Source organism: Dromiciops gliroides, chromosome 2 (genome assembly GCF_019393635.1).
Source record: "Dromiciops gliroides isolate mDroGli1 chromosome 2, mDroGli1.pri, whole genome shotgun sequence".
Lineage (NCBI taxonomy): Eukaryota > Metazoa > Chordata > Mammalia > Microbiotheria > Microbiotheriidae > Dromiciops > Dromiciops gliroides.
In genome coordinates, this window is record NC_057862.1 from 455,460,241 (window position 1) to 455,487,553 (window position 27,313).

Genomic DNA, 27,313 nt, shown 5'->3' on the forward strand with positions numbered 1-27,313 from the left:
ACTGGAGACCTGTCTCTTATCAGCTGGTCATCACTTGACTTTCCCAGTCCTAATTTCATTTGTTAAATGAAATGAACAATTTAGAATGAATATCTTTAATTCCTTCCAGCTCTGAAATTCTGTTTCTTTTGTATTGTTGGTGTATATAAAGGATTAAAAGCATGGGTATGATACATGGCAAGTGGGGATGTAACTGTTAACTTGTATTTTCCAGAATTCATGATTTTGGCTTTTTAAAAGAAATTGTCTTTTTATTTAGTTCTTTAGTTAACAGATTATACATACTCCCAATTCCAGCCAGCTGTCCTACAAATATGTGACAGTTATCACAGTGAGAGTTGACAAGTGTCAGCACAAGTATAACACCATTATTGGAAAGACAACTTAAGCACTAGCACAATCCTTTGTATATGAATGAAAATATAGTAAAAATCAAATTTTTAAAAATCAGATTATCTCAGAGTTCAAAAGGGTATTTCTTAAAACTTCATATATATATAGTCAACAAAACTAAATAGTACAGAATTACTTTTCCAGCTTTAGTAAATATTTGATATTTGAATAGCCATGAAATAAGGACAGAAGCCTCACTTAAGTTAAAACAGCCCTGACAACACAGAAATAATTGTGATCATAGGATTTAGAATTGTAAAGGGCTTTAAAGATTATTTAGTCCAACTCATTTTCCAGATCAGAAAACTTGCTGTAGTGACTTGCACAAGTTCCTATAGATATAAAATAGTAAAGCCTGGGATTTTGAATTTAAGTAATCTGACTTCAGAAACAGTGACTTTTCTGCTGTACTACAATGTCATTAATATTCTGAGTTCTGAGTATTATTTAGAAATAATCTATGAATGTATAAAGAGAATGTGAGTTTGCAAGAAAGAATATTGCAATTCCACACTTTTTATATTGATAGGAAAATATTTGTGTTCTCTTTCATTGTGAGCCTAAGTTGTAGTCTAATTAGTGTCACAAAGAAATATATTAACCAGAAACAAAATTAAGATAATGGAAAAAAAAAACATTCCTCTTTTCTAAATCAGTGCTCAACTCTGTAATTTGAAGTTAATGTGTGGCTTATGAAGATGACTACAAATTATTTTAGATACTGTTTTGGGTCTAATATGGTAGACATCTGGAAAATAGTACTTAAATTGTTAAGAATAAGTCTTCAGGGGCAGCTAGGTGGCACAGTGGATAAAGCACTGGCCCTGGATTCAGGAGGACCTGAGTTCAGATCCAGCCTCAGACACTTAACACTTACTAGCTGTGTGACCCTGGGCAAGTCACTTAACCCCAACTGCCTCACCAAAAAAAAAAAAAAGCCATCAAAACACAAAACACATTACTGTATCTTAGTGACAAATTTCAAAAATAAAAGCATTCCTTAGGACTGTGCACCATTTTTCTTGCATATTACGTGATTTTTAGTAATAAGGTAGAAGACTGTCATAATTTAGAAATAAGTCAGTGGCAAGCTAGCTTATGGGTGAGTATGGAAGAAAAATTTGTCTCTAATATTTGCCTTCTAGCAAATTGGTTCTTTCATATTAAGGGGTTTATTCTTAAGTGATATGGTCAGAAATATAATTCTTCATTCTTCAAGAAAAGTCTTGAGATACTAAGTTGATGCTCTCAATTATGAGTCTTAACTATAATACCAACCTGTGATTCATATGGTCTTTTTTAAAACCCAAAGTATAGTATAATCTTTGTTGTTGTTTTTGTTTTTTGTGGAGCAATGGGGGTTAAGTGACTTGCCCAGGGTCACACAGCTAGTAAGTGTCAAGTGTCTGAGGCCGGATTTGAACTCAGGTACTCTTGAATCCAGAGCCGGTGCTTTATCCACTGCCCAACCTAGCCGTCCCCTAGTATAATCTTAATATGATACCTCATAGGGTCATTAATTTTGAGTGGAAGGGACCTAGAGAGGTTAGAGATGATTGGTTCTGGCTCACATAGGTAGCAAGGAAATCAACCTAGTAGGAAGGAAATCAAACTGAAATGTTTTGACTAAAAAAAAAAAAAAGTTTTGAGTGGTGTTATAGCCTAATTCCTTCACTGTTACTTAATATTACTTTAAACAATAAAATATTTTGGATATTAAATATTAAGAATCTTTTAAGTCAGATGTGTAGAAGAGATAGCACATCAAAGAAATACATTTTCTTCAGGCAAAATGGTCAGTGTAACTTGAAGTTGAATTTTGTTAAAATTGGTTTAATCTTAAGGGATTAGCCCCAACGTTGGTAGTATAATGTTGTATCAGTTGTGATTTAGGGAGAAAGAGAATTGAGAGAATTGCTTAGAACCCAGGAATTGTCAGTGGAAGGAGGAAAAAAACTTTTGTGTTGAACTGGAGTTGATTCAGCCCTGACAGCCTTGTTTTTGTAATTGATATTTATTTGTATAGAATACCCCCCAATTTATATGGTAAATAGTACTGTTTTTAAGAAGCACTGTCCTGAAGGAGAAAAAGAGGTTTTCTGCTAACTACTATTTCAGTCATACTGTTTAATATACTGAAAAGATGTCAATAAACTACTTGATTCAATTTGGAGCCCAGTATTTGGTTTAGTGAGGGATATTTTTGTGCAGATCAGTGCTTATTAGGTGATCAGTGTTTTAAAATTTTTATTTAAATTTTGCCATATTCTGCTTAACATTCAGTTTTTCTTTCTTGCTCGAGATTAAGTTGCAGTTACTACCCTCTAGTGGTAACTTATTGGTTGGTCTTAAATAAGAAATGGATTTCTTCTGTGGCTGGGAGAGGAAACATTGGTAATTTATTGGCATGCTTTTCTAAATTAGTCATTCTGAGGAAGCTATTCTCTTTTCCAGCTACAAAGTCTTTTCTACGATTTGTTTGTCAGATCTTATTTCTATTTCAGTTACTGATATTTAGAGAAAGGAAGATTACCTATATATTTTAAAATTCATTAGCTATCTCATGCTTAAAAGCATATGGAACCATGTCTTTTCTGTTGTTACTGTTACCGTGCTTACCCAAAAAGTGCACATGCACACATACTTACACACCCACTATGTTTTCTTGTAATAAAATATCAAAATAATGTTTAGAGTGTTTTGAGTTTAATATTGCATTGCCACTAATGGAAGAATTGTTTTTAATGAAAATTACTAGTAATGGCTAGAACAGTTAGTTTGTAATTGATATCAACATATTTTAGCCATGTGCCTCAGCTATTTCCTTACTAATATAAATATTTTTGTTTAAGATAAAAATGAAGACGGCTTGGAAAGAGGAAAAATTAAACATCTTGCTTCATCCAGAGAGTGTAGCTATTGCGGAAAGTATTTCCGTTCAAATTATTACCTCAATATTCATCTCAGAACTCATACAGGTAACTTCTAGAATTTTCTTTCATAGATATCCAACCAGTCCTTTTGGCAAAAATAGCCTGTTTTGATCTAGTTCTCTTAACCATTTTGACTATAAATTCCATTTGACTTTTCTAAACTCTTAAGAATAAATATTAACTTAATTTTACATTGCATTTGGTGGGTCAGTAGTCCATCCTTTCTAGTATGATTACACAAACTAATTGCATTTCATTATGTATCTTGAAATTTTTGCAACATTGACTTTATATCCCAACTCTTATCCTCATTAGTGCTCTTCTGATAGCTTTAGCCTCAAACTTTTTAATGTTTCTTTTTGTGCCTCTTAGATTAATATGAAATGAAAGTCTTCCATCTTATTTCCATATTGCCACTTTGTCCTAGATTAATCTAGTATTCACTTTCAGTTGCTTAACTCAAATTTTTCATTTTTTATATACTAGATAATTCAGATTAGAGGGAAAAGGCAAGTATAAACCTTTTTTTTTTTTTTAAATGGGGCAATGAGAGGGTTAAGTGACTTGCCCAGGGTCACACAATGTAAATGTCAAGTGTCTGAGGTCAGATTTGAACTCGAGTCCTTCTGAATCCAGGGCCAGTGCTTTATCCACTGCTCTAGCTGCCCCTAGTATAAACATTTCTTTGGCTGTTCTCTTCCTGACGTTTCTTTTTGAAGATTTAATGCAAGCTCTCAACTATTCAATATAGTTGACCTAAAACTAGGTCAACTAAAAACAAGACAACATAGAAAAACTTGGTCTCCTGGGGCATATCTGGTCAGGCTTAACAAAATCCTTTATTAAATAGAGAAAAATGATAACTTGATTGTCTCTTTGAATCAACAACTCCAGTTTATATTGATATTTTAAAATATTGTTTCAGGTGAAAAACCATACAAATGTGAATTTTGTGAATATGCTGCAGCTCAGAAAACCTCTCTGAGGTATCATCTGGAGAGACATCACAAGGACAAGCAAATTGATATTACCACTGAAGTGAAGACTGATGGCAAAAACTCACTACTGAGTCGAGAAACTGAAGATATGCTGTTAACAACTGATGGTGCTCAAACCAAAAATTTGAAAAGGCTTTTTGATGGTGCCAAAGATACTAAAGGCTGTACACCTGCAAAACAAAATAAAGAAATGCCTTCTGCCTTTCAAAATGTTTTGGGAAGTGTACATTCAACCATAAACAAGGATACTCAGGATTCCAGTAAAAACTCAGTTGATGACAGTTCTGATAAAATGAACAAAAGTGTAGTCACTCCATACTTGGACAAATTAAAAAAGAAATCACTAATTGAACCTCAGGCAAATAACCCTGTTTATAAAACAGAGAAGGACATTCTTTCTGGCAGAGGAGATACTATCCATGAAAGCGAAGTAAATAGCACAGGTGAAATGAAAGAGAGTACTCCTAACTGCAAACATAAACCAAACATGGACTTTGAGGAAAAGCCTTTGAATTTGTCCATTGGGTCTACCCAAGAATGTGCCACTGTTTCTGTCAGCAGAGGTTTATTAGCAACAAGCACCTGTCCATTTTGTACTTACAGAACATTTTACCCAGAAGTTCTAGTGATGCATCAGAGATTAATGCACAAATACAATCCTGACGTTCATAAAAATGGTAGAAATAAGTCTTCAGTCAAAAGTAGGCGTACTGGATGCCCACCAGCTTTACTTGGAAAAGATGTGCCTCCCTTATCTACTAATTCTCATAAATCTAAGATTTCTCTAGTAACTCAGTCAAAGTCACTGCATCCAGAGAAAGGGAAGCAGTGCCCACCCTTGACAAGCAAAATTCCACTTTCTTCAGGAATAGACTCTAGCACTTTAGCCCCTAGTAACCTGAAGTCTCACAGACCACAGCAGAATATTGGCGCTCAAGCAGGTGTGATTAGACAGCAGTCAGAAATGCTTTCGAAAACCGGTGCTTCTCCAGTCCCTGACAGAATAAAAAGACCAGAGGCAAAATTAAAATCTTTGAGCATGTCTCCTCAGCCTGGCATAGTAGGCAGTAATGTCAATGGTTCCTTTGACTATCCTCTTAAAAGTGACTCTCCGTGGTCTAGTAATCAAGGACGAGAATATTTCTGCAATCGAAATGTAGGCAATGTCAATGTGGAATTTGGTGAACCATCTTCAAAAAGAGTGAAATCTAATGTCGTTGCTCTTGAACTTGACTCTGCAACAGTAGCCAATTACAGAAGAGAATATGATATCAACAGATACCGTGTTGCAAACAGAATTGCAAATCTATTACCTCAGGATTGTCCGTGTCCACCTGCATCAGTGTTGCCAACCAAGCAAGGGCTCCTGAATTCAAATGAAGTTGATTCTCCAAATGTACTGACTGTCCTAAAATCCTATGAGCCATATGGTCCTGGACCACTCTATAGTTCTTGTGGATCTAGTGGTAGTCAAGCATCAAGCTCTGCAATAGAAGGTATTGTCTGTAGAATGGTGAATTCTCTCATCTCCCCATCTCCTTTCCTATTACTATAGAAGGCAACACCATCTATCTCCCAGTGCCCCAGGATCTAAGTGTCCATTGTGGTAGTGGTGGTGAGGTTATGAAAGGTTTTGAGTGTCAAACAAAAGATTTTATATTTAATCTTGAAAATTATTGAGAACCAGTGGAGTTTATTGAGTAGGGGAGGAGGTGGTGGCATAGCATTGCACTTAAGGAGGAGGGTCACATTGACTACTGACTGGAGGAAGGACTAGAATGGGGAGAGATTTGCAGCAGGTAGAGCAACAAATAGCTTATTGCAGTAGTTCAGGGAGTACGAGGAGAGGAGGGAGTATATGTGATGAATGTTATTCATATAATCAGTAGGCCTCGGCAACAGATTGGACATGGGAAGGTAAAGTGGGTGAGAGAGAATGAATATTTGAGACTAATGTCTAGGTTGTGAGTCTGATCAGCTAGGATAATGGTATAGTACCCTTGAAAGTAATAGGGAAGTTAGAAAGAGGGGAGGATTTTATAGGAAAGAGTTGATGTTGTTGATCATCAAATTGTTATGATCAAGTGTTAATCCTAAACCTGAGATTTCAGGGAACCTCATAAGTCATCTAGTCAAACACCCTTATTTCGCAAATGAAAAAACTGAGGCATAGTAACTTTGTCCATAGTTACCCATTTAGTGACAGAATCAAGATTTGATTCCATATCCTGATTTCATGTCCAGCACTATTTCACTGTACTAAGCTGGACTTGTGATACTTATCATATACTGCCACATAACATAGGTATTTACACACTTCTCTGTTTAAATCTTCAGCTGAAATGGAGTCCTAATATAGAACTTTGTATTCTGAACAGTATCTTGAATGATACTTGTTATTAATGATAATTGTTTAGTGCTGAAACAAATGCAAAATAACTTTCCACTAATGTGTTCTTATAGATTATATTGAAATTTCCCTAATGGTAGGGGTGGTTTTTTTTAAAGTGAAATTATTTTCATAGCCAGTATTGATTGCCTCATTGCAGCATTATGAAGAAACTCTTAAACTTGTTCCTGTAGCATGTTAAATGTAAGATCAGGGTATCATGGGGTCATGTTCCACTTGGTGTAAACTTGATTAAATCACAGTGGTTTCTGTTATTACATATAAACTCTACTGGTCTTTGCCTCCCTGAAGAGACACTCACTTTAAAATCAGTCACTTTGTGTTAGTTTCTAGTTAAGTATCCTTTGCAGTGACAACACTATCAAGTCTAACCTGACACTGATTGATCTGGTGGAGATAGCAAATTAAGAGTGATTGTTTTAGCTCACTCCAATGACTTTCTTTTTAAAAGTTCTGGTGAAATAATTAATTTTTTTGCCCTTTAAAGCATCCACTTTTTTTTAACTCATTGTTTAAAATACTTGTAAAAGAGTTGGGCTGTATAGTTCCAAAACAAAACTACAAAACTCATTATCTCTCTTATTCCCGCGGGCCCCCCCCCCATTCTCCCCCCTCCCCTGTTACTGTAGAGGGCAACACACCATCCTCCCATCCCTCAGTTTCTCAACCTAGGAGTCATCCTGGATTTCTTGCTCTTTCTCATTCTTACCCTCCTGTTCCCCGCCCCCCCCCCCCCCCAAGTATCTAAACTGTTGCCAAGGCCTGTCAATTACATTCACCTTTGCAACATCTCCTGAATATGGTTGACCCCTTCTGTCCTCTGACACTGATACCACTGGTACAGGCCCTTATCACCTCATACCTTGATTCTTGAAATAGCTAGCTGGTGGGTCAGCCCAGCTCAGTCTCTCCTCATTCTAGTCCATCCTCCATTCAACCATTAATGGGATTTTTCCAGAACACGGGTCTGACCCTTACTAATCAAATAAGTTCTATTAGCTCTCCATCTCCACCAGGATGAAATACAAAATTCCCTGCTTGGCATTCACAGTTCTTTATAACCTAGTGTGGTGTCTTCCTGCCCCCCACTCTCTTCTAGTTTTCTTACACCTTACTCTAGGATACATGCTCTTTGATCCAGTGACACTGGTGTCTTGGATGTTCCACCACCAAGTCACTCAATTTCTTAGCTCTGGACATTCTCTCTGGTTGTCTCCCATGCCTACAATACCCTCCCTCCTCTACTGTGACTGCTCGCCCCTGGCTTCCTTCTAGTACCAATTAAGATCTTAGCTTCTACAGGAAACTTCCCCATCCCTCTTTTTTTTTTTACCCCAATGGTTGGCCTTTATTATTGTTCTGCATCTTGTCTTTATCTGAAAGTGTTCCCTGTGTCCACAAATTCAACACTAGGCAGGCACATTCAGGAAAATTTTAAACACATCAACGGCCATATGCAAGTGAACCAGGGACAGTCTATGAGAGAAATAATGGCCTGCCCAGCAAAATCCTGAAAAGCATAAAAAAACCATCTCGTTATCAGGGCAGCTAGGTGGCACAGAGGAAGACATCTTCCCAAGTTCAAATTTGGCCTCTGACACTTACTAGCTGTGTGACCCTGGGCAATTCATTTAACCCTGTTTGCCTCCATTTCCTCATTTGTAAAATGAGTTGCCCCATCCCTCTTAATTCCAGTGTATTCCCTCTGTTAATTATTTCTGATTCATCTTATATATGGCTTGCTTTGTATCTATTTGTTTGCACATTGTCTTCCACATTAGATTGTTTTTTAATTTTTAATTTATTTTTGTTATTTTATTTATTTTTTAATTTTATTTTAGACTTTTATTTTCCAAATTACATGTAAAAGCAAATTTTGACATAAATTTTTTTTAAACTTTGTGTTCCAACTTCTCTTCCTCCCTCCCCTCCCAACCCCACCCCAAGAACTCAGACAATTCAAGACAAATCATATATGAGTAGTTATGGCAAACAATTCTACCTTGTCTAGGTTGTGAGTTCCCCATTTAGATTGTAAACTCCTTGAAGCTGGGTTTTTTTTGCCTCTTTGTATCCTCAGTGCTTAGCACTGTGCTAGGCACATAGTTGATGCTTCATAAATGTTTGTTGATTGATTGATAGTTGAAAAAAAGCTTGTCTGTTACCCTCAATCTGGTTTAGTTTCTCTACAGAGACAGTTTTACTAGGGTGTGGCCTCTGTGCATGCTTATAGCTTCTTCTTTTTTTTTTTTTGAGGGGCAATGGGGGTTAAGTGACTTGCCCAGGGTCACACAGCTAGTAAGTGTCAAGTGTCTGAGGCCGGATTTGAACTCAGGTACTCCTGAATCCAGGGCCAGTGCTTTATCCACTGTGCCACCTAGCTGCCCCTATGCTTATAGCTTCTTGAAGGCACAGATGAGAGCTAGGTGAAGATAGACACCAAAAGTAGATGAGCAACTCTTAATCAGGGGCCCTAGTCCTCCCTGAACACTCCACATGCCCCAACTCTCGAACCTACAAAAGTAGGTTTAACAGGATGAAGAGAGGAAACTAATAGTTGGTTTTGCATTAGCAGATTTGATTTGGGGAAGGTGGAAACTATTGACAGTGAGATGTTTGAAATGACATAACTCCTTTAATTGTTCCCAGTACTAGAAGATAATTCACTGTATTCTAATTAATATTAAAGACACCTAGGTGTCTCAGTGGATAGAGCACTAGGCCTGGAGTCAGGAAGACCTGAGTTCAAATGTGGTGTCAGATATTTAATAGCTGTGTGACCCTGGGCAAGTCACTTAAATTTCTGTTTGCCTTAATCTACTGGAAAAGGAAATGGCAAATTACTCCACTGTCTTTGCCAAGAAGACTCTGTAGACATTAGGTCTAGGGGTTACGAAGAGTTGGACGTGACTGAACAACAACAAATTAGTCTATTCTACACATTAGGTCGAAGGGGTTGTATCATGAAATAATACTAATGTTCCATTGTTCTTTTCATACTTGCTGTTTCACTAACAGGAACTACTAAATATTGAAATTAGATACTGTTCCATATTTTAAAAATCATGTTCTTGAAGCTTCTTTTATTTTTTGTATAGTTGGATTTTATGTATTCTATATTACCATTGTAATGCCTGTAATGTAGTAATGTGTAAGCCTTGCTTTCACATAAGTTCTTTTTTTTAGTTTCTCATGCACCATTGAATTAGTATATGTGGCCTAAAAGATTTTAAAACTTTAAAATGTTATTTTTGAGCTTTTCAATTCATGCTGATACTAACGTGGACTTAGAGAGCTTTTTATTAGCTTTCCCTTTTTTTTTTAAAGCTAAGGAAAAATGAAATTTGTGAAAGTTCACGTTAGATGTTCCTAAAAGGCTTATTTTATTTTATATTTTGAGACTATTCTTTCAGTTCAGTAAATGTGGCATATCCAGTAAAGATGCAGACTTATAATAGTTCGTATTTTTGAAATGCTTTGAATTGGTTTATTCATATTGAACTTTTAAGATCTGTAGTTCAGGTTGGGTGCTATTTTGCAAATGACCAAATTTAGCAAGCCCCTGACATACTGAGTACCTGAAACCTAGGTCTCCTGACTCTCTAAGATTCTTCAACTTTACAATAGCAAGTGTTTGTAACTGGTTGATCATGATCATTTTGAAATAGTCACAAAATGTTAACTTGGGTGTAATAGAACAAATCTACTTAGCTTTAATTCTAAATGCCTTTTCAATCTCTTCTCTCCTCAATTAGGAAAAAGGCCCATGTCTTATCAACAGTTATCCAACAGCATGCTACAAAAAAGAAACTATGAGAATCTTATTACTAATACACATTATCGACCGAATGATAAGAAAACTTGATTTTTGGGGGGCAGGGAAAGGTAAGTATATTTGAATCATATGGATTTTTCTTTCTCCATAAAATTCAGTCTGAAACCCATTTGTAATTATTTTATGCTAAGTCTAGTTTGTTGACTTAAATAACACTAATTTTTAAATTAAATAATGGGATTTTAAGAAACAAACAATAAATTAGATCAGGCCTCTATCAAGGTCCCTGCACATTCTGAGCAACTCTGACTGCCAAGAATTCTTTTGGCTTCAGCAACTCTTTACTTATTTCTTTAAATTAAACCAAGTTAAAAAATTCATCGTGTAAGTAGAATGTAAATTTAAAAAAATTTTTATGTAAAATCTGAGTTAATTTTTTTTTTCTTAGACTATATGTGTAATATTAATCAGATAATGAATATTGCCGGTAAGGTAGTATAAGAGCAACTTCAAGTGGTATTTTAACAAGGCAGAGGTTATGATACTTTAAACTTCTTAAGGACTCTTAACAATGAGGAAGGCTATGCGGACAACAGTGCTCTGATATGACGTTACACAGATGTAGCTAAAGCAGTTCAAATTACATCTCATGAAACATACTCTATTGTCAGCTTTGTTCTTCTATGTCAACTGTTATTTGGTCCTATTTTCAACTTTAGAGAGTTTTAGAAACATTAAGTTTTAGAAGTATTCAGTCTCCCCATTCTTTGTTTGTTTTGTTTTTTATTTTTATTTTTTTGCAGGGCAATGAGGGTTAAGTGACTTGCCCAGGGTCACACAGCTAGTAAGTGTCAAGTGTCTGAGGCTGGATTTGAACTCAGGTTCTCCTGAATCCAGGGCTGGTGCCTTATCCACTGCGCCACCTAGCTGCCCCCTCCCCATTCTTTTGAAAAAAGATTATACCTATACTAAGTTCTAGTTTCTCCTTTAATATCATTTTTTCAGTTAAATATTTAACCCTGGTCCAGCCTATAAATTTTGTGTCTTCCTGCCTGTGCCTTCAAAATGCACTGTAGAGGGTAATTGCCTATTTCCCTTGGCTTTTTTTCAGTAAACACTGTTGGTATTAAGTGCTTAATCTTTTTGAACCACTTAAGTAACTAACTTGTGAGTCTGAAGCAAAATATAAGTACATAATAGCTTTGCTACGACTTCAAATTTCTAACTGCATCTTGTATTGTTCACTTGTAAGAACCTGGCCTTGGATTTGCCATTAACATTTTTGACTACTTTTCTTGATCTCATTTGGTCTTAGATTTTCCCTGTCACTATTGTGTAATTCCATCTTAATCCGTTTTCTTTTTCTACCCCCCAGGTTTTATAAGGACATAAGTACATATTCTCTGTGGAGTTACCTTCAGCTCATCCTTTGAGAAAATGAATGGTGAAAGCTACTGAAATAAGCTGTGATTGTACTGTACATAGAAAGAACACTACAGTTTTATAATGTTGGTTCTGTTTAAAATTTGTACCAAATAGCAATAAAAATTGTAGTTGGAAAAGTTGGGTTGTAAAAAATGGAGAATATATATCTCTATTTTGACCTTGAATAATATTTTTTTTAGAATTGACCAAATATTAAGTAGTTTTTTGAATATACTTGAGTGCTGCTGAAAAGTAACTGGGGGAGGGAGGGAGTATATAATGCTTGCACCTCAGGTAAAATTTTGTAAATAATCTGTTGGAAAACCTTGTTTAAATACTGTGGTCCCCCCCACCCCCCCACCCCTCAGCTCCTTTCAAGGTAGCTCAACATTTTGAGCAGTTTCTGATCTTGTGCTTTTTCAGTTAGGATAGGTTTTATTTTAAAAACAAATTCCCAATGATCTGTATGATATCAAATCCTAGCCAATCTAACATTGTTGTCTTTATGCAAATTGATGTGAGTATACCTAACTGAAGTATTGACCCTCTCCACCAGTTTGTGCTGCATATTATAAGATGACTTCTGAATTTTCAGTTCCCTTTTATTGCAAATTATTTCAGCTTGTTAGCTGAGAGAGATACATTACGTGTTACTAGCTGTTTCATGGTTTGTAAATTATCCTGGAACCACCAGACTACTTTATTTGGTGACTTCAGTTTTTTTAATTGATGGGGTGTGGTGGTTATGTGGGATTTTTAAGTATGTCTCTACTGAGAACCCTTTGCTCTGAGCAGACAAATCTTTGTTAATAGTGAACAAAGTAATACATGGAATTTATTTAAATTTGTTTTCTATCAAACTAAAATCATTTTTAAAAAATTTGACATGTCATATTTACTCAAACTGGTAAAATTTGAGTGCAAAATTATAAATATCTTACAATATGGGGAAGCAATTTTAAAATAAAGACTTTTGGTGTATCTTATGTTTGTAGTTAGAGATCTCTTGGTGTTTCTGGAATCTTAGTTAACTGAAGACACATTCAAGTTAATTGTAGACATATTGATTCTGAATAAGAAATTGCCCACTGTGCAGAGGGGGCAGAGAAGGGATTATCTATTGTTTCCCTTCCTCCATCACAACCCTACCCCCATCCTTTTTCTTATTTGTTTGTTTTGAAATGACAAGGTTTTTTCTATGCTCAGTCAACTTGAGTTTTAAAAGGAGGGCAGCCACCAGCCAGCAGAACTGATATATTGGATATTTTAACTTTTGCTCATAGTTACCTCTACTTATAGCCTATAGCTGAAGACATTACTTCAGCCATATACATGGCTTTGGCTTCCATGTTGTATTTTAGTAAGAAACTGTTTCAAATTTTTTGCACTGTTAGGTTTTTTTAACCTGCCCTTCTCTTCCACATAGAAAGTGTAAATGTCCTATAGTAGCAAAACCTAGAAAAACTATTGTTTTCATTATGCAACTTAAGACATCCTTGATGTATGTCTTAACTCCTGTGTTAAAGGGGACCTAATTGAGATCTGTCAACTGGCATTTTAATGAAGTGCTGTGTATCAGGAAATTGTACACTATTTACCTTTTTTCCTGTTCATAAGCTGAGCCATATGTACATAATCTAGATTTTGTTTTCATAGTTTTGCACTTTTTTTATAGCCTATTTTTCAAAATGAACATATTTGGAAGGTGGTTGGCCTAATATTTGCCTGATTTTGCTGAATCTTACAGAATCCATGTCATAAAGATATTCAAATCTTAAGGGGTTGTGTGACAGAGGGCTGAAATTTAAACTTGTAAAAAATGTAATTACCAAATCTATTTGAAAACAATCAACTCATGTTATGCTGCAATTTTCAGGGTTTTCAGATTTTTCCTTTTTAACCATATTTCTTAAATGCATAACAAATGTCAACAATTCCACAGCCCTGTACTTCAAAGTACTTTTTTGCCCATCAGTATTAACTATTGGGATACTACTGGTTTTGTATTTTTTCCTTTAAGATAAGTGCATTTATATAGAGGTACAATTTGTTGGAATTTTGTTTATATTTATTTCATTCCAGTTTGATTTATTTTAATTGTTAAAACTCAAGTTTGTCAAGTAGTAGACATTACTCGTTTAATTTATGATATATTTCAGTTTAGTCAAGGTATGTTATTATATGTGGATGTAAATATAGATTTGGTGTTTTGCAATTTTGGCTTCTGGTCTTTATTCAGCACTATATTGACTTTTTTTTCCTGAACTTCCACTTAACAAAATGGTAGATCAGGGTTAAGCTAAAGCTGCTTTTATGTTTGAATTGGTCTATGATGGAAGAGAACAAATACTTCTTTATGTGCAAACTGAATAATTTGAAGATCTTTTTTGCCAAACTGGCAGATGACACAGCTGGAAGAGATAGGTAACACTGAATGGGGTTAGGCTCCAGAAAGCTCTTGACAGACTAGAATGATTGGCTGAATTTAAATAAGATAAATTTACGTAGGCATTAAGGTAAAACTCTATATTTAAATTTTTTTAAAAACCGTGCCTAAGTGGGGTGAAGCAGGTATAGCAATATAGAACTTTGAAAAGGATCTGGAGATTTTAGTGGACTACAAGCTCTCTATGAGTTAATGTGACATGACAGGCAAAATAGCTAATGTGACACTAGGTTACGTTCAGAGACAGGGATATAATGGAACATAAATTGACAGCACTTTGAGAAAGCAGACATGGATTTAAATCCTATTTCTGATAGTTGACTATATTCAAATAGATGATCATATTCAAATCACTGCATTGGGCTTGTTTCCTCATTTATAAAAATGATTGCCTCTAATGTCTGCCTTAAAGGGTGTTGTAAGGATATATTGGAAATATTGTATGAGATATATTGGAAAACGGTGTTCGAACTTTAAAGTGCAATGTAAAGGTTAGTTAGCTGGTAAGATTGTGTTAGAAAAAGGCAGGTATTCTTAACTCTTCCCTCTGTGACCAGATTTAGAATATGTTCATTTGTGGGCATCTTATTTTAGGAAGGGCATTGCTAAGCTGGAAGGTATCCTAAATGCTGAAGGGCCTTGAGCACAAGCCATATAAATAGTTGAACTGAAGATGTTTTAGTCTGGGGAAAAGATGTTAAAGCTGTTGTGTAAAAAATGGATTAGACTTAATCTGCTAAATATAGGATTATAAATTTAGAGCTAGAATGAATTTGAAATGTGATTTGATCCAGCCTCCCCACTTTACAGATAAGGAAACAGATCAGGGAGGAGGTTAGGGTGATTTCCCTTCCCCCCCCCCCCCACCCAGGTCACTAAGCACCTATGTGCCAAACATTGTGCCAAGGGCTGGGATACAGCTTAGAAGATAATAGAGACTTTTAAGGGGCAGAGCTGGGATTTAAGACTCTTTACTCAAAATTCAGTGCTCTTCACATTGTATCATTCTATCCTTGCTGCTTTTTTTCCTGAAGTTGTTAGGACTAGGAGCAAATCATGGAAGTAGTAGAGGCAGATTTATAGTTAATATAAGCAAAAAATCAACAATTGTCCAAAACTCTGTGTGACCCCATTTGGGGTTCTTTTGGCAAAGATACTGGAGTGATTTGCTGTTTCCTTCTCCAGCTCATTTTATAGATAAAGAAACTTGAGGCAAAGAGGGTTATGACTTGTCCAAGGTCACACAGCTACTAAGTGCCTGAGGCTGGATTTAAACTCAAGTCTTCTGGTTTCAGGCACTCTATCCACTGTGCCACATAGATGCCCCAAACCAACAGTTAAAGCTGTCCAAAAGTGGAATGGGCTGCCTTAGGGTAATGAGTTCCCCCTTAGTGGAAGTTTTCAGTGTGATACTGGATAAACTCTTGTTGGGTAATATATTAGTCTTGTAGGTCTAATCAGAAAGTACTTTTAAACACAAAGTTAAACGGAAACGAGCTATTATGAGCAAAGGATGTTTTAGAAAGATTAATCTGGCATTGGCATGTAGAATTGAAGGGGGTGAGAGCTAGTCTGGTTAAACTTGGCTTCTCTATTTTTCTTTTGGTGGAGGCTTAGGTAAAACATTATAGGCTAAAGGGGCAGCTAAGTGGAGCAGTGGATAGAGCACTAGCCCTGAAGTTGGGAGGACCTGAGTTCAAATCTTACTCAGAAACACAGGCTAGCTAGGATATTTTAGAAATAGGAACCTTCCAATGTAGCCTCCCTTGGAGGCAGAGCCCTAAACCAGGCAAATCCCATCATGGCCTCAACCCAGTTCCAGAGTAGCTGAGAGAGCAGCCTCAGTGTTGAGGCCAGCATATGGAGAGGCCCCAGTGGCCCCAGTCAAGCTGAGGGAGAAAATCTCTAGACAAAATCCAGCCTCAGGAAGACCTTGAAGCTTGTGGTGGAAGCCTAGCACCAAGCGGGGAGGACCCCAAGTGAAGGAAATCTACATTAGGGAAAGAACCTGGTGACAAGAGGGAACCCTCAAATTCCTCTTAAAAGAGGTGCCTTATCTGGTCTACTATACTCAGGACCTGGAAGGCCATTGTTCAGTTTTGAACTTTGACCCAAGCATAGGCTCCACCTCTGAACAAATAAAGGAAAACTGACCACTGTGGCTAAATAACTTTGGTTTGAGAGACACTCGGGACAAACCCCAAAGAGGATAGTGACTCTACAAGTTCAGGCTAAAACCTCAGAGGAAAAAAAATATGAGAGTCACAGTAATTAACAGGAGTTCCTAGAGGAAACAGAATAAGAAATATAGGATGGAAAAGCTAGAGGGAAGGAATGGCAAGGAAAAATTTACACCTTAAATCAAAAGTGTAGATTGAGACATTTTTTTTATACGTGGTTAACGAAGGAATTTGCTTATCTATATGTGTTTGTAATGGCTTTTGTTTTTCTCAATGTGTGTGTTAGGGGAAGTTGGAGAGACATAAGGCAGATTTTTGTTCATTAAAGAAAATTTCAATTAAAAATTAAAAAAAAAAACATCCCTTAGAACAGATGATAGAAAATTTCATACAGGACCTGGATGCGCTGAAAATCAGAATGGGCAGGACTAAACAATGACTCAACATATTTGAAACATCAAAGCAAAACCGAAAAATGAAAAGCTAAGAAATAATATGTAAAAAAACATGACCTGGAAAAAGTGATTGTGAGAACTCTCAAGAATTATCACTCACACTAAAAAGGAAAATTATATAAATGTTGGAGAGACTGTGGGGAAATAGGTACATTGATACACTGTTGATGGATCTGTGAATAGGAACAGCCATTCTGGAAAGCAGTTTGAAATTACACACAAAAAGTTACTAAAGCCCTTTGACCCAGCTCTGTCATTAATAGGCCTAATAAGAAACGAGATCAAAGATAGGGGAAAGGGCCCCTTATGTACAACAAATATTTATAGCAATTCTTGTGGCAAAAAGCTGAAAATAACATGTATAACATGAGGAGTTGTGGTATATGTATGTGAGGGAGTATTATGCTGTAAAAATAAAAAAGGAAATGGATGATCTCAAAAAGACGTGGAAAAAGCTTGAACTGATGCAAAGTGAAATAAGAAGAACCAGAACAATTTTTAACTAGTTTCAATATGATAAAGATGAACAATTTCAAGGAATTTTATAAACTGATGAACAATGAAATGAGTAGAACTAGGAGAACATTTTTTTTTCTTTTTTTGCGGGGCAATGAGGGTTAAGTGACTTGCCCAGGGTCACACAGCTAGTAAGTGTCAAGTGTCTGAGACCAGATTTGAACTCAGGTCCTCCTGAATCCAGGGCTGGTGCTCTATCCACTGCGCCACCTAGCTGCCTCCCCCCTTATAAGTCTTAATACTAAAGGTCATAGAGAAAAGTTGAAATGACAGGGTCTGTGGGTGATTTCGTTTTAATGGTTTTAGACTAAAATAGGGATGGCATTCTATTGTGAAGGAAAGGAGAAAGGGGGGCGGATTATTGTTGCAAAATAGAGGTGTGTAAGATATGTATATTTTGTGCCATGGTGGGATGGGTGAGGAGAACAGACATCTCATGAACCTCAATTTCATCTGACCTGTATAAAGGAAAATTGAATACAATTATACAGAAATCTTGATATAAAAATACATCTCAAAAGGGAAATAAGAGGGTACCAAGGACAAAGGAGGGGGTAGAGGACTCTAAGGAAAGAAGAATAGGTCAGTAGTAGGTCAGTCAGTGAGCATTTATAATGGTTTACTATATGTCAGGCCTTGTGCTAAATGCTAAGGATATAAAGAAAGGCAACCCCCCCCCCCAAACATCCTTCTCTCAAGGGACTCCCAGTCTTGTGGATAGGTAAGGGAATCATCACAAACAAAATAATCTTGAATGATAGAGGCTTAAAAGGAAAGGAAGGAGGGGGGCAGCTAGGTGGCGCAGTGGATAAAGCACCGGCCCTGGATTCAGGAGTTCCTGAGTTCAAATCCGGCCTCAGACACTTGATACTTACTAGCTGTGTGACCTTGGGCAAGTCACTTAACCCCCACTGCCCTGCAAAAACAAACCAAAAAAAAAAAAGGAAAGGAAGGAGGCAAAAACCTGGAATTGGGGTTGGAATAAGGAGAAGAAAAGAGTTGAGGAAGTAGGCTACTTTTTATGATCTAATAAGATCACAAACAAATGCCAGGCAAATTTCTTTTTTCTTCTACTACTTTATTTTTAAAGAGGGAGACAAGGGGAAAGAGAAAAAAATATGACGATAAGTTGGAGGGTAATACACAATTTTCATAATTCTGAATATGAATAGGATGAACTCACCCATGAAATGGAAGAGTATAGAATAGATTAGAAAACAATTCAGGAATAATTTAAAAGAAACAAACTTGAAATACAGATGCACAGAGTTCATTTAAAAGAGCTAAAATGGGCTGAGACAAAATTTTATCCTTTGGATGAATTTTTAAAAGCAATTAGCAATCATGATCTCAGATAAGACTATAGTAAATATAGAAAAGAAAAAGTTAAGCAGGGAAATTAAATTATGCTAAAGGGTACCACCAATAAATCAATATCAGTACTAAATATATATGCACACAACAGCATCTAATTACTTAAAGGAGAAATAACTAGTAAAACTATAATAGTGGTGAACCTCAATATAATGTTTGCAGAGCTAGGCAAATATATTAAGATTAATATGAAAGAAGTTTAGAACCTGAATATCTCCTTAGAAAAATTAGAAAAAAATTGATATGTGGCTATTACTAAAGATAGGAATTTACTTACTACTTCTGATTTTTTTTTAATAAAAATTGACCACTCTGTTACTTAGCTGCCCATAAACACAGTTTAGTTATTTTTACATGCATTTATGATCTAGCCCTTTCATTGCCCCTCCCTCAAATTGGGCAACAATAACAACAAAAATAATGAAAAATAAAACCATCATAAACACAAAGCTATGCAATATAGTACAGCAAAACAAATTTTCACATTGCTCCTGCCTGAAAAAGCCACTCTGAATTTTAAGTTCATTAACTCATTTCATTGGCAAGAATTGAGTGGTATGTTTCATCTTTAGTATTGTGGATTTTTAATATAACGTTGAATTTATTAGATTGGACATAATTACAATTGCTTTCCAGAATGACTACCAATTCACAGCTCTAGCAACAGTGTGCATTAATATGTCTGTTTTTCTGTAACCCCTCCAATGTTTTTGTCATTTTTCTTTCTTATCAATTTTGTCATATGATAGATATGAGGTGGTAATTGAACTGAGTACAACTAGATGGTGTACTGGGTAGAGTGCCAGACCTGGGGTCAGGAAGACATCTTCCTGAGTTCAAATCTGGTCTCAGATACTTACTGGCTGTGTGATCCTGGGCAAGTTGCTTAACCTTGTTTGCCTTTGTTTCCTCAATTGTAAAATGAGCTGGAGAAGGAAAAAGCAAACTATTCCATTATCTCTGCTAAGAAAACCCCAAATGAGGTCATGAAAAGTCTGAACAACAACAAGAAATTAAACTGAACTTTGAAGAAAAGAAATGAAGGATTATAAGAATTGGAGGTGAGAAGGAAGTATATTCCAGGTGCGATGGACAGCTTTAAAGGAGGACACAGGAGATGGAGAGTTGTTTTTGAAGAACAACAAGAATGCCAGTTTGGTTGGGCTGTTGAGAGCAAGAAAGGGAATAATATATAATATCCTGGAAAGGAAAATTAGAGCCAGTTGTGATGGGCTTTAAATGCCAAACAAAATAGTTTGCTTTTGGTAATAAGGAACCACTGGAGTTTTCTGAGTTAGGAAGTGACATGGTTAATTTAAGAACCTGTGCTTTAAGAAATTCACTATTACAACTGTATGGAGAATGCATTACAGGAGAGGTGAGGCAAGCAAACACATTAAAAGGTTACATCCAGGCTAGAGATCTTGAGGGCTTGAATTAGGGTGATGGCAGTATGGAAAAAAGTAGATAATGAAAAAAAAAGACTGAGGGACTATCTTTGGATGGAATTTAAATGATTTTTACAATTGATGTGATAATACTAGAAGAATAAAAATGGACAAGAAATGAGAGTTAGAGAAAAAAGAACTGGAGAGAGAACAGAAAGTTACTCAGATAGTAGATTCCTTGAAAATTAGAATGAACCAAAAAGAAATTCATGCCAATATGAAACAATAAAAAATATTTCAAAGTCAAAAGACTGGAAAAAATAGTATGTAAGGTATCATATTACATACAACTGACTTGGACAACAGTAGAAAGAGTTTTAATTTAAGAATCATTGGTCTACCTGAAAGCTATGACCCAAAGTAGAGCCCATATATCATATTTCAAGAAATCATAAAAAATTTCCCCCAAACAAAACTGCCTATATCTTTTAGAAATAGAGGGCAACTTGAAAATAGGAAGAATCCACTGGTGGCCTTCTGAAAGAAACCCCAAAATGAAAATTCCTAAGAAAATTATAAAATCCAAGGCTTCTAGGTCAAAGAAAAAAAAATACTGAGTATAATCCTACAGGGGGGAAATTGATCTTTTTAAAAACAAACAAACAAACCCAACAACAAAAACCAGGTCTTAATTGAAATAGAAGACTTCTAAGTTTTTTTTGATGGAAAGACGAGAGCTGCATAGAAATTTTGAAATATAAACATCAAGAGAATGAAAATATAAACATGAGTGAGACATTTTAAGGGACTAAAGAAGGGATTTACTGTTTACATTCTAACATAGGCAGATGATACTTGTGTCCTCTACAAAACCCTATCAGGGGTCATAAAGGGAGTTTAAGAAGACAGAAGGTCTGGGAGTGGTTTTGTTTTGTTTTGATGATCATAAAAAGAAGAAAGGAAAGGGAGGAGAAAAGGAATATGCCAGAGGGGAAATGGAGAAAAGTGGGAAGGATAGAGAGCAGATAACTGAATTGAACACATAAAAAGCAAAAACAACAACAAACTAGAAAACTAATGAATTAAAATCCCATAATTATATATCAAAATAGAAATATTGAAAATAAAAAAAGATTAAAAAAACCAAAAGCAAAAAGAAAACACAACATTGAATAAAGCTAGGAGCACATTTAAAAACCAATGAAATAGATAAAGTATTAGCTTTTTTAAAAATAAAAAGAAAACTAAATTACTAGTATAAAATTTTTTAAAATAAATTCACAATCAATGAAGAAGAAACATAAGTAATTATTAGAAACTATTTTGCCCAGTCATATGGCAATAAAACTAAAAATCTGAGTGAAATGAATGAACACCTACAAAATATAAAGTGTTTATATAAAGTGAATAAGAGATAGAAATATAAATAACCCTATCTTAGAAAAAGAAATTTAACAAGTTATAAAGAGCTCCCAAAGGGGAGGGGGGAAAATCCCAAACCAGATGGATTTATAATGGTATTCTATCAAACTTTTAAGGAATAATTGATTCTAATTATACAAAAATTTTTTAAAAATAGGAAAAAAAGATGTTCTGCAAATTCCTTCTATGCTACAAATATGACCCTGATACCTAAATCAGAGTCAAAACAGAAAAAACTATAGACCAATATCCCTAATGAATATCTATGCAAGAATTTGACAGAAAATATCAGCAAGAAGATGACAGCAACATAATGCAAAGATTATGTATTATTGCCAAATTTGATTTAGACTAGGAATGTATGGCTGGTTCAAAATTACGAAATCTACAAACATAATTGACTATTAATAACATGAACAACAAAAATATAATTATGTCAATGATGAAAAAGTTTTTGACAAGATAAACATTACATTCTTTTTTAAAAAAACACTAGAGAACAGGAATAAATGGATCTTTCCTTAATATGGTAAATAGTTATCTATTTAAAGCTAAGGACCAGTATTATCTGTAAGGGGAACAAACTAGAAGCCTTTTCCACTATGCTCAGGCATTAAGTAAGGATGTTCATTATGACCATTATCATTTAATATAATACCAAAATGTTAGCTATGACAAGACAAGGAGAATAATTGCTGGGAAAAATAAGGCAAATAAAGAACAAAATTATTGCTTTTTGCAAATGATATTGTAGTAGGGGTGGATTTAATTGATCAAATTAATCATGAGGCATCCCAAAGTATTGCAAGACTCAGGGGCTCAGTTTCCCAAGTTTTATTAGAATACTGTGAGGCCACAGGGAGAATCACCCAAGGAGAGAGGTGTCTTGAACAGAGATGAAAATGGTTATATTTATAGTGAGGAAAAGTAGGTTATCTTCTCATTGTCTTAATTTCCTCCTAATGGAGGTACAATGAAGGTCTTATCCTAATTTGGACTTCCTGGGGTCCTAAGACAACCTCCCAAGTGGGTACCTTTTTCCCTGGAGGTGTGTTTTTGGGGTTTACACATCATGAGGTGAACTTAAGGACACATTTGGCCTTCTCTGCGCATGTTCCTAAAGACATGCTTAAATTTGTTAGACCCAGAGGGTCTCTGTGTTTTTTATATCTCTTTACTTAAGATCTGGTTTCTAGGTGTCCTGTCATCTGGGAATATTAATGGCTATTAATGGTTAATGGTCCCTGGTTACAGTCTCTGTTGATGGTGAGGTTTGATAGGGACAAACCCTCTTGGTTACTGTAAGAACACAAACCTTAGTTTCTCTGTTAACCCTTTTAGGTACTATTAATAAGGACTCAAACCTCAGTTTTTCTGTTAACCCCTTTTAGCCTCCTCTGTCAGTATTATGGTTTACTTAGAGAATTGTGGAAAAGAAACTAAAAAGCCATTGAAAAAATTAACTTGGACAAGATTGCAGGATATAAAAAAAACAAGCACCTATAACATCCCTGTTTTTGTATGTTATCAACAAAATCAATTAGGAAGAGGAATTCCACTTAAAATAGCTATGGAAAATATAAGATGCCTGGAAATTTACTTGCTTATTAGACATGCATAGGAACTATATGAAAACAGCTACCAAAAACTCTTTACACAGACAGACTTAAACATTTGGAAAAAATACTAATTATTCATGGATAGACTAAGGCAAAATTTAAAAAATGACAATACTATTTAATTTACTTATTCAGTGTAATACAAAAATTACAAGAGGATTAATTTATATTACTAGAAAAAATTATAACAAAATTCATCTGAAAGAACAAAAGGTCATGAATCTCAGAGTAAATAATGAAAAAGAAAAATGTGGGAAGGATAGCAGTACCTGATCTCAAACTATATTGCAAAGCCATGATTGTCATAACAACCTGGTATGGGCTAGGAAATAGAGAGGTCAATCAGTGGAACAGATTAGGAACATAATAAATAGGAGCAAAAGAGTACAGCAACCTGATATTTTATAAATCCAAAGATGCCAACTATTGGGATAAGAATTCACTATTTGTCCAAAGTCTCTCTAGAAAATTGGAAAGCAATATGTCAGAAACTAAGTATAGGACATTCTATACCATATAGCAAGATAAACTCCTCATGGGGACTGTGACATCATAAAAAAAATTAGAGAAGCAAGGAAAAAATTACTTGTATGTATGTATACAAGAAGAGTTCATAACCAAATAAAAGATAGAATCACAAAGGGAGAATTTTAATTATATAAAACTCATGTCTACACAAACCCAATGCTAAAATTAGAAGAGAAAGACATAAATGGGAAAAACCCCCATTTTTTTAGTTAATTTTTCTAAAAAGAGTATTTAAGATTCAAATTTATAAGAATAAGAACAATTGCCCAATTGGTAAGTTGTCACAAGTTATGAACAGGCAGTTTTCAGAAGAAATATAATCTATCAATAGCATTATGAGAAATGTTATAAATCACTGATAATTAGAAAAATGTGAATTAAAAACAGTATTCACGGGGCAGCTAGGTGGTGCAGTGGATAGAGCACTGGCCCTGGAGTCAGGAGTACCTGAGTTCAAATCCGGCCTCAGACACTTAACACTTACTAGCTGTGTGACCCTGGGCAAGTCACTTAACCCCAATTGCCTCGCTAAAAAACAAAACAAAACAGTATTCACTTCACATCAATCAGATTGCCAAAATTCATTTAAAAAATGACAAATGACAAATGCTGGGCATTTATATTTATATTTATAGGAAAATGGGTACATTATTGATACACTGTTGGAGCTATGAATGGTCCTGTCATACTGGAAAGCAACTCAATTCAAGTTAATAAATATTTATTAAGTACCTATTACATGCCTGGCACTATGCTAACTGTTGGGGATACAAATAAGAAAAAAACCAATCCTGCCCACAAGGAGCTTACAATCTAATGAGGGAAGATGACTTACAAAAGGAAGCTGAAAAATAGAGGAGGGAAGGAACCAGGAAGTATGATATTTTGAAGCCAAGCTGAGTTGCTGATGGAAAATGAAGAGCTGCTTAGAAAGTTCTGAAAGCCTTCTCAAAAGGAAGGTTTGGGGAAGAGTTTACAACTCCACCTTCTAGCCTTCCAGTCAAAGAGGAGAGGCAACTGAGGGAGTTGAGAAGGTACTGAGTATTCAAAAACTGATTCAATCTGCATGTTGATGAGATCTCAGGTGATCAGCTTAACGGTATGCCTGGGGGAGGTATGATGTTCCATGGAGTTAAAACCAAGCAGAGTTGTTGATGGAAAATTGACAGTTGCCTGGGAAAACTGTTTGGAACTATACTCCCCCGCAATTATTATAGTGTGTATGCTCTTTGACCCAGTGATACCTCTTCTAGGTCTAAAACCCAAAGAGATCAGAGAAAGAGGAAAAGGGTATATATATATATATATATATATATATATATATATATATATATAAACAACCCTTTTAATGTGTTGGTAAAAACCTAGAACCTGAGGGAGCTTATTAATTGAGGAATGGTTGAAAAAGCTATGATAGAATACAATTATGTTGTAAGAAATAATGAAAGGGACAATTTCAGAGAAACTTGAGAAGACTTATATGAATTGATGCAGAGTGAGCAGAACAATTTACATAACCACAATAATATTGTAAAGACAAACAACTTTAAAATCTTCAGAGGAACTCAGATTAATGCAATGACCAACTACATTTCTAGAAGACTCATAATGAACATGTCATTTACCTCCTGACAGAGAGGGAAAGGATCTAAAATGTAGATTGAGATGTATTTTTTTGGAACATGGTCAATGCAGACATTTATTTTGCTGGTTTATACAAGTTTGTAACAAGTTTTTTTCTTTTTTTCTTTTCTCAAGCAGGGTTGTGGGGGGGGAAACAGTTTTTCATTAAAATTTTTTTTTTGTGAGGCAAAAGTGAAGAGAGTGGGGGATCATAGCAAGTCACTTGGCCCTCATTGCCCCCCCCCCAAAAAAAAGGTATATAAAAATACACCTTTATCTGGCCATAAACTCCTATAGGAGTCCCTAGGTGGTACAGTGGATAAAACAACAGGGCTAGAGTCAAAAAGACCTGAGTTCAAATATGAACTCATATACATACTAGCTGTGTGACCCTGGGAAAGTCATTTACTCCTGTTTGCCTCAGTTTTCTCATCTGTAAAATGGGCTGGAGAAAGAAATGGCAAAGTGCTCCAGTATCTTTGCCACAAAAACCCCAAATATGGTCACAAAAAGTCAGATGCAGCTAGGGTTCCAGAGAGGGGAACTAACTTATTCAAAGTTATATAGGTACAAGGGGTATTCTGGGAATCAAATGAGATAATGAATATAAAGCACTTTGTAAACCTTAAAACACTATATAAATGCAAATTGTTTATCATACCCCCATCATCATCTTCACCACTACTATCTTCATCTTCTTCCTCCTCCTCCTCCTTCAGTTACCAGGCCTCTAGTTTGGTGATGGCTTTATTTTCCAGCCTTCTATTGTACTGCTTATAAGCTCAAAAGATGCTTATAGGGCAATTTAGGAGTGAGTGGACTGGTGATTTAAGTTTAATCTGCATTATTAACACTTTCTTAATTCTAGACAATCAGGAAAACAACAAACCAAGCTCTGATTTGTAGGTATTGTCTATTTCTCAGGTGTAAATTTTCATACTAAAAATCTAGCAGTTGGCTTTCTAGAGCCAGTTAGAGCTGACTCTAGTACACCTCTGTATAGGTAGTACCAGAGGGTTAGTTGAGTTTGAACTCTGTGAAATCTGAAATGATTTGTTGTTCGGTTGTGTCCGATTCTTCATGACCCCAAATTTGAACTCAAGTTTTTCTCACCCCAAGGCTGGTTTCTTCATAGTAGTGGATAGAAGTAGTGGAGGTAAATGCTTCAATTTACTGGCAGCTAGGTGGAACAATGGATTCTGTTAAGCCTGGAATCAGTAAGACTCCTCTTCTTAAGTTCAAATCTGGCCTCAGACACTTACTAGCTGAATGACCTTGGACAAGTCACTTAGCCTTGTTTGGCTCAGTTTCCTTATCTATAAAATGAGCTGGAGAAGGAAATGGCAAACCACTCCAGTATCTTGCCAAGAAAATCCCAAACAGGGTCACAAAGAGTCGAACACAACTGAAACAAGAATAACAACTGTTATTTAACCCTCTTTCCTCTACAAGCTTAACTTTACCAAGAAAAATATAAAATGGCCAGAATGAATGAATTTACCATTTGCTCTTCCTTTTTTTGCTGGTTATATCTGTAGTTGTGACCTAGAAAAGCTTATCATACAGTATTCAAGAAATCATATTTTTTTTTTTTTGGCTGGGCAATGAGGGTTAAGTGACTTACCCAGGGTCACACAGCTAGTGTGTCAAGTGTCTGAGGCCAGATTTGAACTCAAGTCCCCCTGAATCCAGGGCTGGTGCTTTATCCACTGCACCACCTAGCTGCCCCCAAGACAACATCTTTTAACTGTCACATTAATTACAGATGATCCTTCCAGAAAACATAGGTACAATCTAAGAAAGTAAAACATGTTCATATTCCATCTTT

At 35.6% G+C, this 27,313-nt stretch overlaps 1 protein-coding gene across 4 annotated transcripts in view; it reads left to right on the plus strand.

The window, feature by feature from the left end:
- ZNF217 (zinc finger protein 217) overlaps positions 1-14,149 on the plus strand; it is a 31,712-nt gene extending 17,563 nt beyond the window's left edge. For 3 of the 4 annotated variants that reach the window (XM_043989771.1, XM_043989770.1, XM_043989772.1), the window contains exons 3-6: positions 3,246-3,371; positions 4,252-5,820; positions 10,490-10,619; positions 11,885-14,149. In XM_043989771.1, coding sequence (XP_043845706.1) covers positions 3,246-3,371; positions 4,252-5,820; positions 10,490-10,599 — 1,805 coding nt within the window. In that variant the 3' untranslated portion in view covers positions 10,600-10,619; positions 11,885-14,149. The remainder of the gene's footprint in view (positions 1-3,245; positions 3,372-4,251; positions 5,821-10,489; positions 10,620-11,884) is intronic. The other variant, XM_043989773.1, reaches the window with a different exon arrangement.
- The last annotated feature ends 13,164 nt before the right edge of the window (positions 14,150-27,313 follow it).